The 18520-nt window shown below is 36.6% G+C and overlaps 1 protein-coding gene across 1 annotated transcript in view; it reads left to right on the forward strand.

Moving 5' to 3' along the window:
* Positions 1-18520, forward strand: part of DNTT (DNA nucleotidylexotransferase) — a 96840-nt gene that overhangs the window by 28224 nt on the left and 50096 nt on the right. Inside the window, exon 7 of the mRNA XM_067299533.1 lies at positions 603-735. Within this exon, the coding sequence (XP_067155634.1) occupies positions 603-735 (133 nt within the window). The remainder of the gene's footprint in view (positions 1-602; positions 736-18520) is intronic.

Consider the following 18520-nt stretch of genomic DNA (forward strand, 5'->3'; position numbering starts at 1 on the left):
AGAACTGGTAGGCAAGCTAGAGTGATTTATAAATAGCCAGGTTCTCAAAAAGTGGAAACAGGTAATACTATTACTCTGACTGATATGCTATTATAAATTATAGCTGCTCTGGAAGGCTAGATGTTGTGCATGTGTTCCACAGATGAAAAGTCCTGACCTTTGGATCAGTTTGAGCTGGCCTTTCTGAAGAGCTGGATCTTGGTGGGACCTATAGTAGAACTAGGTCATTCCTCTGTTTGGCTCATACAATATTTATGACAAAGATGAGGCAAAGAAGAGTTAGGTCTATAGCAAGGTAAAAAGATGGTGTTTGCTTCAGTCAGAAAGGGAGAGCTAGGACTGATTAGGACAACAGGCTGGACTGCTGGTGCTCTCTGAGGGAGATGGGTAGGATCTGCTGTGTGGGGGGTTCTGTGGTGCTCTCATGGGCCACATGAGTGAAGCATAAGTATGGTTTATGGGGGGCTTAAGGGGACACTGCGATCCTCTACATATGGAGTGACTTGGCTTCTTGGTGGCTCCTTATTTCACACCTGGCTTACATAATGCAATGTAGATTGTCATAATTTCACAGTGGTCACTCTTTTACCTTTGATGTTTAGGGCTTCTCTACTATGAAGACCTTGTTAGCTGTGTATCTAAGGCAGAAGCAGATGCAGTAGGCTTGATTGTCAAGAATACTGTGCGTACGTTTCTACCAGATGCTTTAATTACCTTAACTGGTGGTTTCAGAAGGTAAGTGAAAACTAATGAGGTCGCTTGACATTTTTATTCATACAAACCCCAATGATTTTTGCTTCTTGCAGAAATCAAAGAAACTCAGTGGGAAAATATCAAAGTTTATTTTTAATAGTTTCTTTAAATGGGAGAGCAATCCTAGGGCCACATGATTCTTCTATGACATCCCCAGGTTACTTTTCTGTCCGGTTATTTTTCCTAAAGCTTTCAGCCTTGCTCTGTAAAACCAAAACCAAAACTATAGCTCAGAACATACATGATTAATACTTCCAGCACTCACTTAAGAGTTTTCCTGAAGCCACAAAGCAAAGTATTAAGACTGGGAATAGTCTTCAGGAGTATTGGGTTCCCTGCTATGTATTCAGTCCACTGTTATGTCACTACTTATACATGTCATGCTCAATAAAACAAAGCAGGCTAACATCTTAGTTAACACCTTAAGTGTGCTGCTTAATTTGTTTCTTTGTGAAACTTTGGCTATATTTTGTTATAAAAAAAGACTTTCAAGAATAGTTAAAGTATTCTCGTAGGACTCAGAAAATGCAGTTCTGTCAATCTCTTTCTTATGCAACTCAAACAGTATGGGAGGGAAAGAGAGAAGAATGAAACATTAATAATTAGCATCTCAGTCGTGTGATTTAATATTGTGTACTTGGATAGGATTTCATAGACTTGCTCCCATGCCATTGGTAGTAAAATTAGGACCTTATACGATTTGTAATTGCAACTGTAATTGCACAGTGCTTGTGATGAATGTATTTCATCCCCTTTGTGCCACCTGGTATTTATTTGTAATTATTCTTTTTATGTCCCATAATTACTGCAAAGATTTTTGCAGCCACCATCTACATATTTTCTACAAATATGTGAGGTCAACAAGAAGCATAAGGCTCAAATATGAACCCTGAGCAGAGATACAGGAACATGATGGGATTTTATATTTGGGAACCTCAAGTGTCGTCATGCTGCCCCTCCCGGTTCAAGGGGAATGGGATGCCAATCTGTTCATACGGATGCAAATCAGCCAGGGACCTTGTGTTTTTAGTAGCTTGGATATAACTGATTAACACATGCCTGGGGAGGTCAGAGAGTTGCAGGGACATAACTGTCATCCCACTCAAAACTCCCAGTTTCTTCTGATACAATGTGTATGTGAGGCTTGTTGGCAGCATAGTTGTCTGCAATGTGTGAATGTCAGAGGTTCAAATGTAAGCCTGTTGTGTTGCTTATTTATTTCAGGGAAACATGGTAGTTAGCCTTTCTTTTTTTATATTAAGAGTAAGCCTTTGTGTTTCTAAATGGTTGTGGCAAACCAGAAGTGAAAGTACTTAAGTATTTAATGATGACTTTGGTGAGTAATCCTGTATATTAATTACATGCCTTTAAAATACACAGAGAATATATTAAAAGCTCAAAATATACTCAATATACTCAACATACTCAAAATCTCAGTTGAAATTTTACCAGCCCATGGAAAAGAAATGCTGCAGTGTAGGATTTGTAGAAAATTTGATTTTTAAGTGGATTGAAGTAACTTTGTTAAGCACACATATTTTAATTACTGAATTACAATAGGGGGTTTGTAAGACTGTGTCTGTTCTTTTTTTACCTGTATCATATAGTTGCATTGTTCGAATAGCTGTAGTATGACCTATGTGTAATCTCACTAGCTCACAGTTTTCAGTTAGCAAATCATTGCTTCTTTCTTTCATTCTCTATTGTGTGAATATCTTAATAAAGAAGTAGGCAAATTTTATTCATCAAGCATCATGACTGGCATCCCCAAACACTACACTTTGGACATGGCTAACATAACAGAAGAATAAGCTCATGATTATTCTGAATAATATATTCACTCCCCAGGACCCTGATTTGCCTTGTTTTTCATATTTGTTTTGTAACTTTGGAAAAAAGAAGCAGTGATTGCCTTCCTCCAGGTTTGACCAGAGTGTTGAAAATCAAGAGTCTCATTTTGATTTGGCTGATAGATATGCCTGGAGGCTGTGTTAAGGCCCGGCTTGCTTTATTTCGAGGAAGCAGGGTTTCAGGATTAAGCCACTAGTTGTTTTTTATTTGCAGATTATGTAACATTGGAGATTATTACTTGTGTGTTTCCAAGTCACAGTGGTAGAAGTAGAAAAAAAGACCACAGACAGGAAGGAAAAATCAAATTACTCCTTTGGATCTATGTAGTTTATCCAAATTGCAGGACTTTCAAGTTTTTCCAGTAAGGCATGAAAATTGGAAGATGTGCTTCTGTGATGCCTATTGAGAATGTACCAAGACCTATCTCTCTGACCAGTTACAGCTAATTTCTTTCTTCTTCCACTCTAACACCTTTTAGTCACAGCTCAGCCCCAAAATTCCCTCTTTTACCTCTTCTCAAGGGTCATATTACCAGACTTCATTATCTGCTACTTCCTTGGTGCCTTTTCTTTCTGCTCCTTTCATCTTTCTGCTACTCTTCACAAAACAATACCTTGTGAAACATCTTTATTCAGAAGTACTTTCCATGCCTCTTTGCTTGGAAGTGGTGATAATGCTATATTTGGTTGAAGGCTACTCTTTTCAGCTATCTGAATCCATAAGGGAACATAACAACTTTTTACAAGTACCTGAAATAAAGGGTTGTGATGGCAACCCTTCACAGCTCCCAGTTTTCATGAGCCTTAATTAACCCTGTAACAACCCTCTAATTTGAAATCATTCAGGAGCAGAAAAAAAACGAATAAACTGATGAAGTCTGGATGAGTTTATCCTTTGTTAGTCTCCAACAGAAACACTTGTGCAAGTATCTGTAAAACATGTTCCTTGAGGGTTTGAGTTGGTATAGTCTGTTATGACAGATTGGGAGAAGTTTTTTTTTTTATATATATCTTTTTCTGACACTTATCTGGGTCATTGTGAAACAGAAATTACAATGCTGAAATGCAAGGAAATACAGAAGTGGAACAACTGTACTTATGAAATAAATCACTCTGCTACCCACACTGTCCATGGGAATGCATTTTATTGCCTCTCTTGTGAGGCCTAGCAGCTCCAGTGTGGAGAAGGATGTACTGAAGGTGCTGATAATGCACTGTCGAGCACCCTATGGACAGTGTTATCAGAAAGACTTGAATCTGTCATGCAGTCTGTTTGATTCAGGAACTGTCATGGCACTGTTTTCAGTGGTCAGCCTCTCTTATATCGTATTGCTGAGGTTTAAGACTATTTTCTTCATAAAGTTAATGGGACAAATCCTGAGGGGTAAGGAATAGCATCTCTTAGTACAGGTTACAAAAGCTGTTGAGGGTGAAGTTTCCCTTCCAGCACTGAGTTAAAGTAGGTCCTTGGATGGGGGAAAAATAAGCTTTATCTTAACATGAGACAAACCCAGTACCAATCAGGAGTAGTCTCAAGTGACTCCAGTGAGGGAGTGTAGCATTATGACTCTCAAATGAGAGCTAAATTGAGGGCCTGATTGTTTCTTCTAGTTATTAAAAATCTCATCCTATGAAGAGAATTAAGAGCTTTTCAGTGGTAATAGCATTATCTTGTATATATTACTGTGTTTTGTATAAAATATGACTCCTATTAGCAGTAATGCTAATGCTGCTAATAGTTAATGCTTTTATTAGTAATTTTACCTTTATTACAGGATTGTTAGTAACGAGAAGCACACAGAGAACTTCATACTAGGTTTCCTGGAGGTGAAAACTCCCATAGCCTCTCCCTTAACTCCACGTCAGGACGTGGCTCCACAGTGACTTCAAGCAAAGGTTGTCGTGGGCAGAATCATTATCACCGCACTCTGCAGCATCCTGGATTTTTGCTAACTTGATTTAGCTGCTGATATTTGATTTTACTACCAGAGGTGGTCTAGATTGAAGGCTTCCTAAGAGCAAAAATGCTTGGAGAAAATTCCCAGAAAAAAAATTTTTAAGTGAAAAGGTCATATCAAATATAGTTTGTGGCTTCAGTCTCTAGACTAATGATTCATATCCCGATACACAAAAAATCTATTTTGACAGGAGAAGTAGAAGAAATAAGATCTGTTATATAAAATTATCCTGCTCATTTATTGTAGCTGCAGTATGGCTTTCTGTTAACCTTTCTGTGTGCTTTGTCCATATGAATTCCCTATGACTTAAAAGTTAAATTTGAGTTTTCATGTATTCCATGTAGCATGCTCAAATAGTTGTGGTTAGATCTGCAGTGGCAGGATGTTTGTACGTATTTTGTAGGATATTCAGTTCTGAAGACTGTTCTGAAGAAAATAAAATAGCCATCGAATGTATTTTGCTCATAAAACTTTTATAAGCGCAGACTACAGGCTGCATAGTCAGGGGCTATGGCAAATTAAAAAAATAAAGGAGTCTGTGAACAGTAGAAGAAACCACTATTTCAAGACTTTTCAGCCTTCTCTAAAGTCAAGTTCTGAACTTGACTTGATCTGTGGGTTTTTCTTCTATGTTTATTTTTAACAATCTGGCAGCTGAGTTAAGTAAGTACTTTTTGTGTTGAGCAATTCAGTTATAGTGTCATTCTTAATGGATGACATCTGAACATTACTAGTCTCCATTCTGTATCTATATCCTTTACATCCAGGAACCGTTCAGAATAGCCACGCTACTGGAAGACCTTTGTGGACTCCAGTGGCTAACAGTATCTACCTGCTCACTCTTAATTAGAATAGAGAATGAAATCTATGTGTAAATTGTTCTCAGCTTTGATATAAATAACTCTACACCTGTGCTAAAGCTCCATAGCACCCAACAAAAATCAGTCCACAACTGGAAGACAGTAGATTTCCTGCATGCAGAGCTATCAGGAAGATTTGCTATTTTAGCCAGCAGATGTCCCTGTTAACCTCAGCCAACCTCTGTAAAAGGTGTGCACCAACAGCAAAGAATATTTTAATTTATTTTGTTTCATTGTGATATATTTAGTGACTGTGTCATTGTGTAAAAATCATTGAGCTTTTGCTTCTAAAACTCTCCAGAAATATTTCTGGACCTTTTTTTTTTTAATCCTGATATTTCAAAGTACTGCTGTGACATGAGTACATACTGCCTAGTGATACTCTATTAATTTATTTTTGTTCCCAAATATCCTATCATTATTATTATTTCAGTTCTGAATTTCCTAAATATGATTTGCTCATATAAACTTTTATCAACTTCTACTGGTGTTTGCCTTTAGATAAAGTACATTAAGGAGACATTCTGTTTTAGAAAAGTTTTTATATTGCAGTCTCTACCAAGATGTTCAAGTGCCACTGACAATGCATCAAGCAGAATAACTAGTGTTTATCATGTATTATTTGTCTGATGGGAGGTCCTCAGTCCCGGATTAGTCTTCAGGGAAGTTTTGTCTCAGATTCTCTTATTACTGAATTCTGTTCTAACAAGAGTCTGTGGATCACTATCTCCTCCCTTGAATTTTATGTCACCACACGGAAATCAGGATTTGAGGCCCTGTAGCATCTGAAGATGAGACTTGTCCGTGGCAAGGCAGTAAAGAGAGCAAAGGACAGGGTCAGTGTGTTCATCAGACAGCACCGCTAGGGGAATGTGCTTCTGTATCGTGCAATGCAAAAGTTTCCTTCCTCAGTGCAATGAAGTTTCATATGAGCTAAAGGAATGCATAAAGGAATGGCATGGCACAGGACTCCGGTGTTATTGTGTGTTTCAAGAGAATAGTTTAGATATTCCTTCTGTTCTTCACAGAAAAAAAGGAAAATGTAATAGCTGGGACAAAGAAAAACTTCCAGAAATTGTCTTACAGGCTCACACACTGAAGAATAACTGGTGTTATTGTGGGACTCTAGTTTCCAAAATGGGACGTCTGTAAGGCTTCTGGAATCACAGTTATCTCACAGTATCGACACAGGCTCATAAATGAAAGAATATGAGATAGAATATATGAAAGATACCACACTTCCCAAGCTCTTGAAATATACTCAGGACCTTATGGTCTGTTTAACAGAGCTAGTCATGTGGCCTCTAAGTGAATTCCTTGGTAAGTCCTGATAAAAAGCTTCATTTGACCTTGTCATATTGGGATAATCCTAATAAAAGTATTCCTTGGCAGGAGACAGAGGGTTTACAGTGAGTCTAGAACACTTGACATGACTCCAAATCTCTGGTAAGTCTTCCTACACAAATTATTTGCTTTCTGCTCAGATCTAGGATTCAAATACTACAGATCTAGGATTCAAATAGTATAATTAATTCAGCAAAACTTGTTTTTGTTAAGTTTTTAGACAAGCTCACTATCAGAAGTTTCTTATTCTATTCACACCTTGGCATAATAGTATATTTTGGAATTTACACTGTTCCTTAGGTACAGTTATTTCTTTGCCTTTTTACTCCAAAATATTAACTGCAATAAGAGAATATGTAACCAGTACCCAGATGCTCAAGTCCGAATAATTTCTGCTAACTTGCTTCTACTGCTGTTACAGGAAGTACATTTTATCTGCTCTTATTTGATTTTTTCAGGGAGAAAACTGCTATAAGGGAGCTGTGAGGCAAGCTGCACACTGAACATTTGAGCTGATATGGTAGTTTGCACACTCTAATTTAAGCAGATCCCAGAAGAATCTGGCAGTTCTGCTGGCCACAGAGTGAAGAGACAGTTTGGATATTGTTTATGAGTACAGGTTTGCCTCTGATAAGCGATAGCCCGTCCAGCTACAGCCTGGACGATGCTTCCAACCCAGAGGTCTTCTGACCTGGTCTGTTGTGAAGCAGTAAAACACCTTCCCCTCACAGAAATCCCTAAGATTAGAAGTGTTTGAGCTTGTGCTGCCGGGATGCTCTGAATACAAATATTCTGTGGCAGGAGGTTAGAGGCACTACAGCTGAGCTACAACAGAGGTCATCACTAGTTTCTGCTTCAAATTTTCCATAACCATTACAAAATAACTTAGGGAAGGAGAAAATAGTTTTCATCCAACTTAATGGCTAGCTAAGTCCATTTAGAAGATAATCTATTGGACTAATTCAGACACTTCCTTTGGTCATTAGTATTTTGATTATTTTTCTCGCTCATTTCATCTCCTATTAGCCATGAGGAACCACGAGGTGGAAGCTGATGGAAAAGGTACGTGGGAGTCATGGACTAAAAGAACTCCATATGAATCCATGAGACAGCTGAGATCTCAGCAAAGCATATTCCCTGAAAGCCTTTCAGAAACTATCTTGTTCCAGGATTTTTAATATGCCTTACTCTGTATGTCCTTAATATGAAAGGAATCAAAATCCCCAAACCTTTACCACTTTCACAGGCTTATCAGCTCATAAGAAGGATGACGGATGACATCCAACTATAAATCTCTCTTCTCTCTAAAGCCGTTTCAAGTGCTAGGTCCAGAGTAGAGATGGCAATGCCACTGATTTCTGTGAAGCCAGAAATTTTACACCATATATATAGAGCCAGAAACTCCCCGGAGCAGCCTTATGGTTTTTATGATAACCTTTACCTCCTAGAGTGGATTTGGCATAACCTTAACAACATTTGTTGTTTTCTGTTTGTTATCGCCATGGCTGATGAATCTGAGCAAGTCAGCTAGAGCAATAAAAGCAGTATGTATACAGCAACATACGAAACTGCATATTATATTATTCTAGGATCTTTACTGTATAGACTTCTGTACTATCATACTAGCATTTAAAATTATATATAATATGCAATTGAAAAAATAAGAATGTAAGACAAAACAGGGAAGAAATACGTTTCCTTGTCAGGCAGTGAATCTGAAATTTTGGTTATTTACTGATACATGAACAGATTTATTACTATTCTAATTCTAGACAAAGTGTTTTATACGAAATTTACAATTGGCTAAAATCTTTCAAATTACTCCTTTGAAAATGCTCTGTTATTTTCAGTATTTGCTGTTATATGTAAAATATGAGAAATACTGGCAGTAGTATTTTCAAATCGCGAAGGCAAACTTGTAGAGGCAAAGCAGCATATGACAAGTACACTAAGAGGAGTAAAATAAGGTATTGTTTTTAAAATAGTTTATATCTTTAGAGTTCACATAAAATAGTGTGCTGTCTACTTGACATCCAAAGCTGATATTCAATGTTAAAATGAAATCCAGTGTGCAATTAATATAAAAATTCTAGCGTTTATAGTGAAGATGCCACTAGTTTTAATATAATAATAGGACTAAAATTCACAGGACTCTACCTGTTTTTGAGGACTCCAACTATTTTTGATCACAAATAGCAAGTAGGTTGCTTTTTCCTATGAGAAGCTATTTTAAAATAGTTTATGAAAGAAAGTTTCCAGTTGAGCTTAGGTTTTTAAGTTAACTACACAGATCAAATTGGCCATTATCAGAGGCAGAAATGCCCTGTTACAGAGAATTCTGCTGATAGTTGCGGTAAGATACAGTAGTTTAAAATCAGCAATAATAAAAGAAAAGTGAGTTGGAATATGAGAGAGCTTGATTGTGAGCAGATAATTAGTATATGCAAGTGTATGCGTTTGTACAGTAATAGTACACTTACATACACAAAGCTGTATATATACAAAAAAAAGAGCAGAATGACAGATAACCATAGTATTCAAAGAATTTTTCTGCTTTTTTCATATTTGCCCTTTAAGGTCACTTTCAATCATTTTTGATACATAAGGGTGAGCCATTTGACAATTCAGGGTTTCTGAATTATAAGAAAATATTTTTAGAATGCTTGCCACTGCATGAAACCAAAATGTTAATGGCCTCACTAAGTCAAATTAAATTTTAATGGCCATGGTTTAATTTTTCTTTTAGCCTGTTCTCATCCTTTAAATAGCATTAAATGTGATTCAGTTGTCTTCTAATATCACAGCTGATCTGAATAGCCTTTTCAATTAGCCTTTTAGATGAAGCAAATCTGATACATTTTAAATAAATAAAGATCTCTTCTTATGGCTAAATGCTGATATTCACAGATCATTTAGTCCATTTATTGAGATGCAATGTCAAAAGAACAACAGTTTCTTTGTGTAGTGTTGGTGAAATATGTGTAGAGATGAGACAGAAAAAAATCATAGTTTCTTTGCTTTGTAAATGAATGCAATTTAAGAAAAAGGAACTCCAATAGATCTATTTAAGATATATTATTAAGAAATTAAGAATTTTTTTTTGCCAAGAAATTGTGTAACTTTAAAACATTTTAGGAAGTGGTAAGTGGGAAAAGTAGTGAGCTAACAATGTGGAGTTCCCGCCTAAGTTTATTTGGACATCTTGCAAATAATCTAATCTCAAAACAGTATATGGATGTCCTGTGTTCTTTAAATCTGTTCATTCTGTATTAATGTTATATTATTTAATTTAGTTTTTTCATAGATAATTTTGGTGTTTACAACATAATATGCCTATTACTTATACAAAAAGTAACTGAAATTTTTAAAAAGCTACTATGGTCCACTCAGAAGCGTCTTTAATGTTTCCGTAATTCTGTTTGATGTTTGTTCTCCTTTTTGGACAACAGGTTCTCAATATCTTCCCTATATAATGGGGACTACTTACTGTGATAAAAACCTTCACATTGTATGGGGGCAGAAGTGGGGAAGGATCCTTCTGGGCTGAATGCTCAACATGAGATATGACAAAAGCAATCTCAGGTGTCTGCTATGTAGAAGAGCTGGGAGGAGGAGGATGTGCTACCTAGATGTACCACTTCCAGTTGCTTTGGTCATCAAAGCACAAGGGAGTGGCATTGTCATTAGCTAGAGAAAAGATTTCAGTACTGACTTCAGTTTTGCCATTTGAGTAGCTTTCAGGAGTGTCGGATTATAAGCATGCCCACAAGTAATGTGCTCTCTCCTGGTGTGAAGTCCTAGCTCTGAAACAGGCACCAGCTGATCCTGACGGTCGGCTCATTAGAGTCACCCAAGCAGAAAGCAGCCGTGACAGCTGTGGCTACGAGTTCCAGCACTCCCAGTTCAAACTCCAGCTGCTCGTGCAGTGGTGCTCTTTAAGATAATAGATTATTAGAATTCAAAAACATTGAGACAAAATTTGCGTTATTTAGACTACTTTTTGTAAAGTTATAGAAAAGGGGTTATAATGCAGCTGTTTATAATCCTAATATGTCAGTGAAACAATATACTCGGCAACCTATATTCTACTGACCCTTCCCTTTCTTATGCAGTTAGATATAGGAATTTTAGTGATTTTTATTATGCTAGCTTTACTCAGAACTATTCATTCAGTGTTTTAGAACAGTTAACATATGCAATACTGGTATTAACATTCTGAAAATGTAACATATAAATGACTAAGCTCTGGGCTACCTTACACTGGAAACACTTCTCTGTTTTCTTGGAAGGGGAAATCCTTTGCCTTTCCTTGAAAAGGAATCTCCGAAATAGTCAATTTTCAAAATGCATAAAGCACATGTATTAAGTTAGCTTAAAAAAGGTTTGTTGCATGGGACATAGGCACAGTGCTAATACACTTTGTGCAGGAAAGCGTTTCATCCAAAAAATCAAATCTCTTCTATACTAGGTTGAAGTCCAACGGACCTAGGGATTATTAGGAAATACAGTCTGGGGGAATGGGGGGCTGTGTGACACAGAGCATGCCAGTTGTACTAAGATTGACTTACCAGTATAATTTTATAAAGTGGAAAATCTGCATCCTACAGTAAGGGTGAACTATTGCTCTTTGAATGTTTTAGTAATTTGGGAGTACATTAGTATGATGTGTCATGAGGGAATAAAAGCTGTTCTGATTAAAAGGAAATTGTACAGGTAATTGGTACCTTATATTAACATGTAAGGAGAAGTATTCACACTGAATAAGCTTCGTTTTCAAAATCTGTAGAGAGAATGGCAAGCAACTCTTTACAAGAATATCTCAGGCAAGATCAATAATAATAACCTTAGAACTCTTCTGTAGCAGTTGAATTATGTGTGTTGCAGGTAATTTGAAGGGCATAAAACAGTGTTCATCTACAGTTGTTTGCAGACTGATTCTTCTTCATGCTACTGATATCTGATATATTATTTAATGGTAGGAATATGCTAAACGGAGAATATGAATATCCTCCTCTAATTTTTAGTACATTTTGGATTTTATCACTTACATCCTTCACTAGGTGTGAGGAAGTCTAAAATCAGCAAAGATTTGATTAACTCTTTTTGAAAATTTACTTTGGTGGCTTTTCATTGATGACTTTTTTCTGAGATACTGGGGGACAGTAGATTAGTATTTAGGAAGAGGTTAGATGACAGGGGATGCTGGCAATGTGAAAATTGCAAGCAAAAATAAATCAGTGGTGTTATAAAACAGCTCATATACAGAAACTGAGATAGATATAAATGTATAATCTACTTTATTCACTATGGCTAGTTGGAAAATATCTGTGAAAATATTTATAAGAATTGTCTGTTTTCTGAGAATTTTTTTCAATTTTTTCATTGAAAAACTGGACTGAAATGTGATTTTCTTCCTTGGTAGATGCTATAATTCAAGTGATTTGTACTCCCTTTGTGAAATGAGCTCTTCAGCCAGAATTTCTCTTTCATGAAAAGCCTCAACTATAGAAGTCTCATTCTATTTTGTCTCCTTTCACCTCAAGAAAAGAGTATGTATATTGTGGAAGGTGTAGTCAGAGGCACAGAAACCTCTGAGAGGTGTTGCAATGGATTTTCAAGATCCCTGAAATATTTTGATTCAGGTTTTGTCCAAGAAATTGAAATGACAACTTGAATTAAACAGCTCTTCCTCATTTACATTGACCACTACATGCAAATCCTTCTGCTTTCCTACATTTAGTAGAGTTGCTCAGGAAAATGTTCATTGTTAGTAATAAATTCAGTGATTAGAGAGTGAGAGAGAATAATCTGTCAGCTATAATTATCACTAAGAGTTTGTAGTAAAATCAAGCACCAGCAAATATTCTCCAGTCACTAGTGATTTTTCATGGTTGCGTTTTTTGGTATTCTACGTGGATATTCCTGGGAGGCATCAGATTTTCAAGTACTGCTTTGAACACCATCAATAATCCAGGTGTCTCTTATAAACATTTAGCATGAAGGCAGCTAATATCATGCATTGATTTTGAAATGCTCAGCCACTGAGTTTTAAGACTCAGGCCAGGAAGCTTGGTAAAGTGGATATTTAAAAGACGCTACCTGAAACTGTTTAAAGTATTTGCTGTAAATGTGTGCTAAGGGTTTAATGGACTCTCTCACAATAAATAGCTGTAGAATAAAATATATTCATGACGGCACATAAAACTGGTAAGTAAAAATCTTTTTCTAAAAGTTATAGAGCATTAGGTACAAGTATTAACATAGTGGAATACATAGAGAGAAAGATGAAGTAACAAGATAAAAAGAAGAATAGAAGGGAGATTTGAGATCAGGTGACAAGATAAAAGAAAAACATAAAGAAGAGCAGGTCAAATAAAGAAGTTACATGGCCTCGAATAGATGGGATACTTGGTTTGTTAGATCATTTTCTTGTTGCTTAGATTTTTTTCTATAAAATAGTTTCATTGGAGTACACCTGCTAAAAACAGGATGCTTTACAAACCCAGCAACTCAAGGTGGGAATGGAATAAAAAGAGACAGATAGTGACCAAAAACGTGTTTAGAACAATTGAATTTTTCCCTTCTCTTTCAAAGAGCTGCACATGGTGCTTGGAGAAAATACAGTGCACACTTAAAAATCCTTAATGAGCTCATCCTTGCACCAAAAAAAGGGTGAGGGAGAAGGCTCTGTCTGACCTCATTATTATCTCTGAGCTTTGCCTTCTCACTTAGCTCGGGAAGGTCAAAGTGCAAGCAAGAGTTAAAAGTTGTATTTCCTCATGTGAACATATATTTGAAGAAACAGTAAGCTTCCTTTGAGACTTGTCATTTGTCTTGTAGAATATCCTTTCCTGACTTCTATGGCTATGAAGTGGCTTTGTTGGGCACTGATTTCTGTTCAGCAGGTTCCTCTGTGACTGTTTTCTTCCTTTATGACAGTCCCTAGATTCCTCTCTATATGCATCTACAAGGACGTGGGTTACTGCTTAGGTGGGAAAGTAAAAGTTGCCACAGCATTTTCGGTGTTCCCATACCCAAGTGCAACATGGAGTCTTTGAGGAAGTCTGGCATGTCATTCAAATGCTGAACACATTTTTTTCCTTCTTTGGCTTCATTAAAGGTGTGCTTAGTGCACGGGTTATGCCTCAGTGTTCCTGTGCAAATGTGTCAGCAGCTGTAAAGATCCCTTTGAATTTTGTCTCCTCTCTGTTCTAGGGGTATGGATCTTTGTAACACTGAGAGAGCTGCAAAAGAAATCGGTACTTTTGTCTAAGGCAAATCTGGTCAAAAATCTGTCAGCGCTCCTAAACTAAGTTTCCAGCAGTAGGGTCAGTTGTAGCATTGACGGGCCAAGGTTAGTGTCTAGTTCTGATTAAGAGATACAATTAATACATCAAGAAAGAACAGTGTTAATGACTCCTAAGCAGCTTTCAGTCAGACGTGTCTAGAAGTACCAGAAAACAAGCATCTATTTCTTTCTTTGGTTCAGACAGTTGCACTTAAGCATCTCTTTCATGTATAAGCTCTGTTGTCTGTCCTTAAGCAATTCAGGAGAGAAACAGAAATAATTCATTACACTTTGTTTGTAGTTCTAATCAAATGTGAGTTGCTTGGTCTGAAAGCCTTTTGATGCCTGAAATGTTTTCAGGGATATTTCTTACTATTCATGTAGCAAGATAATTTTGTTTGTTAGTCCTAAGTGTTTCAGGGCATCTACTCCAGAAATGAGGTTGTTTTGAGCGTTTTACTATTAGTGAGCAGTTATTTAACTTAATAATATTCTTCTATGAGTTACTGTTTGCAAAAGACATTTTGCAGGCCCCGATACCAGACAGTTCACTGGGATTACTTAGGCGAAGAAACTGATCTCAGAGTTTGCAGGATCAAACACCAAACTGGTTGTTGTTTAGAGTCAGAAGACTAAACCACAATTCTAATTATAATATTTATTACATTGCATTGCTTTTGCCATTCCTAGAAAGTTGGCTTGAAAACAAGATATTAATAGCAGAGTTTACTCGTTGCTGCTATTTACTCTAGCAGAAGTCAACATTTATCATAGGCTAGCTAGTTGCTGTAAGTATGGTTGACAGCACAAGCAAAGAATAAGGTTTTCCTGGCAGATAATCATGAGGAAAGTTGCAAGCACCAGTGACCTTGTATTGTGCTTAGAGCAACCGCAGTTTGGTTGAGGGTATGTGTTGCAGATCCCCGTGAGCCAGAGTAGCCATAACATTTTAATTGTGTGACATAATCATACTAGTGATGTGGGGAGATGATAATGAGGAGGTAGCTGCTGCCTGAATTTTGTTTTATTAGGATGTGATTCAGAAAGGACAATTTTTATATGTCAGATAACATGGGGGGAAAAAAATCATGTAGGAAACTCCCGAAGTAAAAGATAGAGCTAGAATTCATCCTTATAGTTGCTTTTAATGCTTGGGGATGGCAGAATTTATCATGGATTATTGCTGTTCTGTGGGAGAGTTGGAGCAAAACATTTCAAGCAATTTTTTTAAAGAAGCGAAAACCAGCACTAAATAGAGAACAGCAAAGCCTGATAGGATAGACTCAGTTATAACCATCAGCTATCATAGGTGTCTCATGATATGCCAAGGGACTAACCTGGAGAAAACCTCCAAACCACTGAAACCTTATGGATTACCTCTTTTCACGTGCAAGTTTGTAAACTCATATTAGTTCATAAGCACTAGTTGCACCTAGTTTTTGCTTTAGTAATAATATCCTCATTAAACACTGCTGCTCATGAAATGTCTCATGTTTGATATTATAGTATGCATTCGTATTACTGTTAGTAGCACTACATCCAGACTTAGTAAATGTAGATCATACCTCCACCACTCAAATATCATAAATGAAACATGAAAAAACTATTGCTATATTCTAGCTAAAAGACCTGATGTCAGTGGGAGTCTTGATATTGATTTCAGCTGAATCATGACCAAATAGATGGGTGTTCTCATCTGAATGTTTGAGAATTTGCACAGGCAAGAAATGGTGACCCAGGAGAGGTATCTTCACCTTTCACCTAAAAAATATATATATATATGTAACTACAATGAGAGTGTGAAGAAGCCCTTAAAATACTCTCAGAATTTTGGGGAAATTATTTGAACTCACATGACAATGCAGGTTGAAAAAGTCAGATTGTATTCGGAAAGAAGTCAGATTAAGAATTTAGTATTCAGAGCAATGGCACAGCTGGCTCTGAGAGATACTCCGAAAATGCATGGGAAGAACTCTGCAATATCTGGATCAGGAAAAAGGGCGCTGAAAGAACATTCAAAAGTATTGTTCTCAAACAGAATATCTTTTTGCCATGCTTTGGGATTAGGAAGTTGTTTAATAATAACCCCAGAACTTTTCAGTTCAGGATTAAATCAACTAAGTCTGCTTGATGAGCTCCTTAGACTGATGGAGGGACATGTCTGGAAGCAGAGCAAGGGAATTTTGTAAAGGAGGGTGAAAAGATTTCAGCAAAGCCAATCTGCTAGTGGACCTCTATGGAGAGATTTACTTAGGGTGGAAGGTAGATTTAATGACAAGCCTGTCTACACTTAAAAGGGTTCTCTGGTATGCTTATACTCATAGTGTACACTGGCAGCCTTTCTCTGTGGAGACGCACTATCCCTTTGCCAGTATAGTTTAAATGATTTTCTCGAATGGAATAACCTATATTGGCCCAAAAGGTGCTGTATAACTATTTCAGCTCCACAGAACTGCTGACTTGTAGTGTGATAGTTTTCACACAACACAGCTGTCTTGGTAAAACAATGATGTAGACCAAATTGACAAGTTTTGCATTTAAGTTTATATTTGAAAACTGACTGCAAAAATGACATATTCATTCTGTCTCAGTAATTTTGAAGTAAAATATACTCACTTTAATAGTAAATACTATTTTCTGTGCAGCAGTCTAGTTTTCTAAATGTATCCCATAGTTTAAGAGTAAACTGTTCTTCTCTTGGACAAAATTGGTAGATTATGCAGTCCAAATTAGGTCTCGGAAAGGGAGCAATCTCATTTTCTTCAGGTTATGCCTTCTGAGAAATTCCCAGTGATCTTACTTGCAGTAGGGATATGCAAGTATAGTTATGGAAAATGTGAGCCCAATCCTGATAATGCTTAACAGTTCCCTGTAAAAATTCAAGCAAGTGAGCAACGTCATTGAAGCTAAAGGGATTGTACACACGCTTGGAGTTTAACCTGTGCATAATTTTTTTCAGACGCGCTTAAGTAAAACTTTAAATTCTCAAGGCTAGCCTCAAACTCACCAGCCTGCAGCTATATGCGAGCAACCATACAACTGTTTAAATTCTAAATTAGCAGATACCGTATTCTATTAGATGGAATAGATGAACAAAATGTCTTAAAGTAATTACAACTAAAGTAGAATTATACACAGGAACTCCATTTTGCCACAAAATGCCGGAAAGGTCAACTTCATAACTCAGCGTCTCATGTCTTCGTGACTGACCCACATGCCTCAACAACTGTCTGCTCCCCTCAGCTGCTACACCGTCAGCTCAAACACAAGCCTCACTCCTATTTTATGTTAGAAGTTGGGATTTTTTTTTTCTTGTTCCCTTTTTTTGGCAAATGTGAGTAATCTATTTCTCAGTTCAAGGAATTTTAATAGAAAAACTGTCATGTATACATAACTTCCAGTACAGCTGAGCAAGAAGCAAATAAAAACCTTTCTTTTTATGGTAGGTTGATTCTACATACTGTCCCATCACTGCCAAATAAGTGAAACCCAGGCCAAGTGTCTAATATCATTCAGACATTCTGAAAATGTGTGTGTTTCCTTCCTTGCATGAACATTGATAGTGTCTTTTAAATCGTTTAAAGAGAATGTTTTGACTTTTGAAAATGCCAGAGTAGACATGCATGGAAGAGAACATTTTGATGGAAGTTTCTGTGGTAAATACGACAAAGGAATAATCCATTTGCAACTCTCAAAGGAGTTAATGGAAATTAAAATGGGCTGGGATTAAATGCACATTTTAACTCTGCCACCAGAAAGCTTCAGCACAGCAAATGTTGTTGCTATTAAGCTATTTGTTAATTTTATTATAGTGTCAGTATAGAAAAATATCTTTTCCTTTCTTCTTTCAAAATAAAATATCATCTCCTAAGTATTAGTTTATATATATTAATGAGATTCTGAGTAAGTAGAATAGAAATATAATTCCAAACCAAACAATTCTCTTTTGGACAATAAAAATCTAAACTAGTAAATGGAAACTGCCCTAGTTGCAAAATCTTTTTTCCAGTGGTTAAAAAATATAAGTGCAATGAATAGCTTCATAAAAGCATTTTTTGAAATATACAGCTTTTGTAATTAATAATGCAGACTGTTGTCTACTTATTTCAGTAAATAATTTGAATGCAGCTGACCTTTCTGTTTTCCCTGCTGCATTATTAATGATGCTGAAGAGATCACTGGGTTATTGTTTTAGCAAATATATCCTGCTTAGCTGAGGTTCAGTTTTACCACTAATGCTGTTTAAAATGTGTCACCTGAGTAGATTATGTACAAACTGAGAAAGAAGCAATAAACTGGACAGTTTTCTGACTGCACAAACTCAGAATGCCAATGTATTTCTACAGTTCAGTTCCAGCTTCAGACATTTGGAGTAAAAGTATTATCTGTAGCAAGCTCTTAATTATCAACATCTAAATACGGCATGATGACAAACTTCGCTTGTTGGCAGAACACCAGCAGAAAGTG

Source organism: Apteryx mantelli, chromosome 7, assembly GCF_036417845.1.
Source record: "Apteryx mantelli isolate bAptMan1 chromosome 7, bAptMan1.hap1, whole genome shotgun sequence".
Lineage (NCBI taxonomy): Eukaryota > Metazoa > Chordata > Aves > Apterygiformes > Apterygidae > Apteryx > Apteryx mantelli.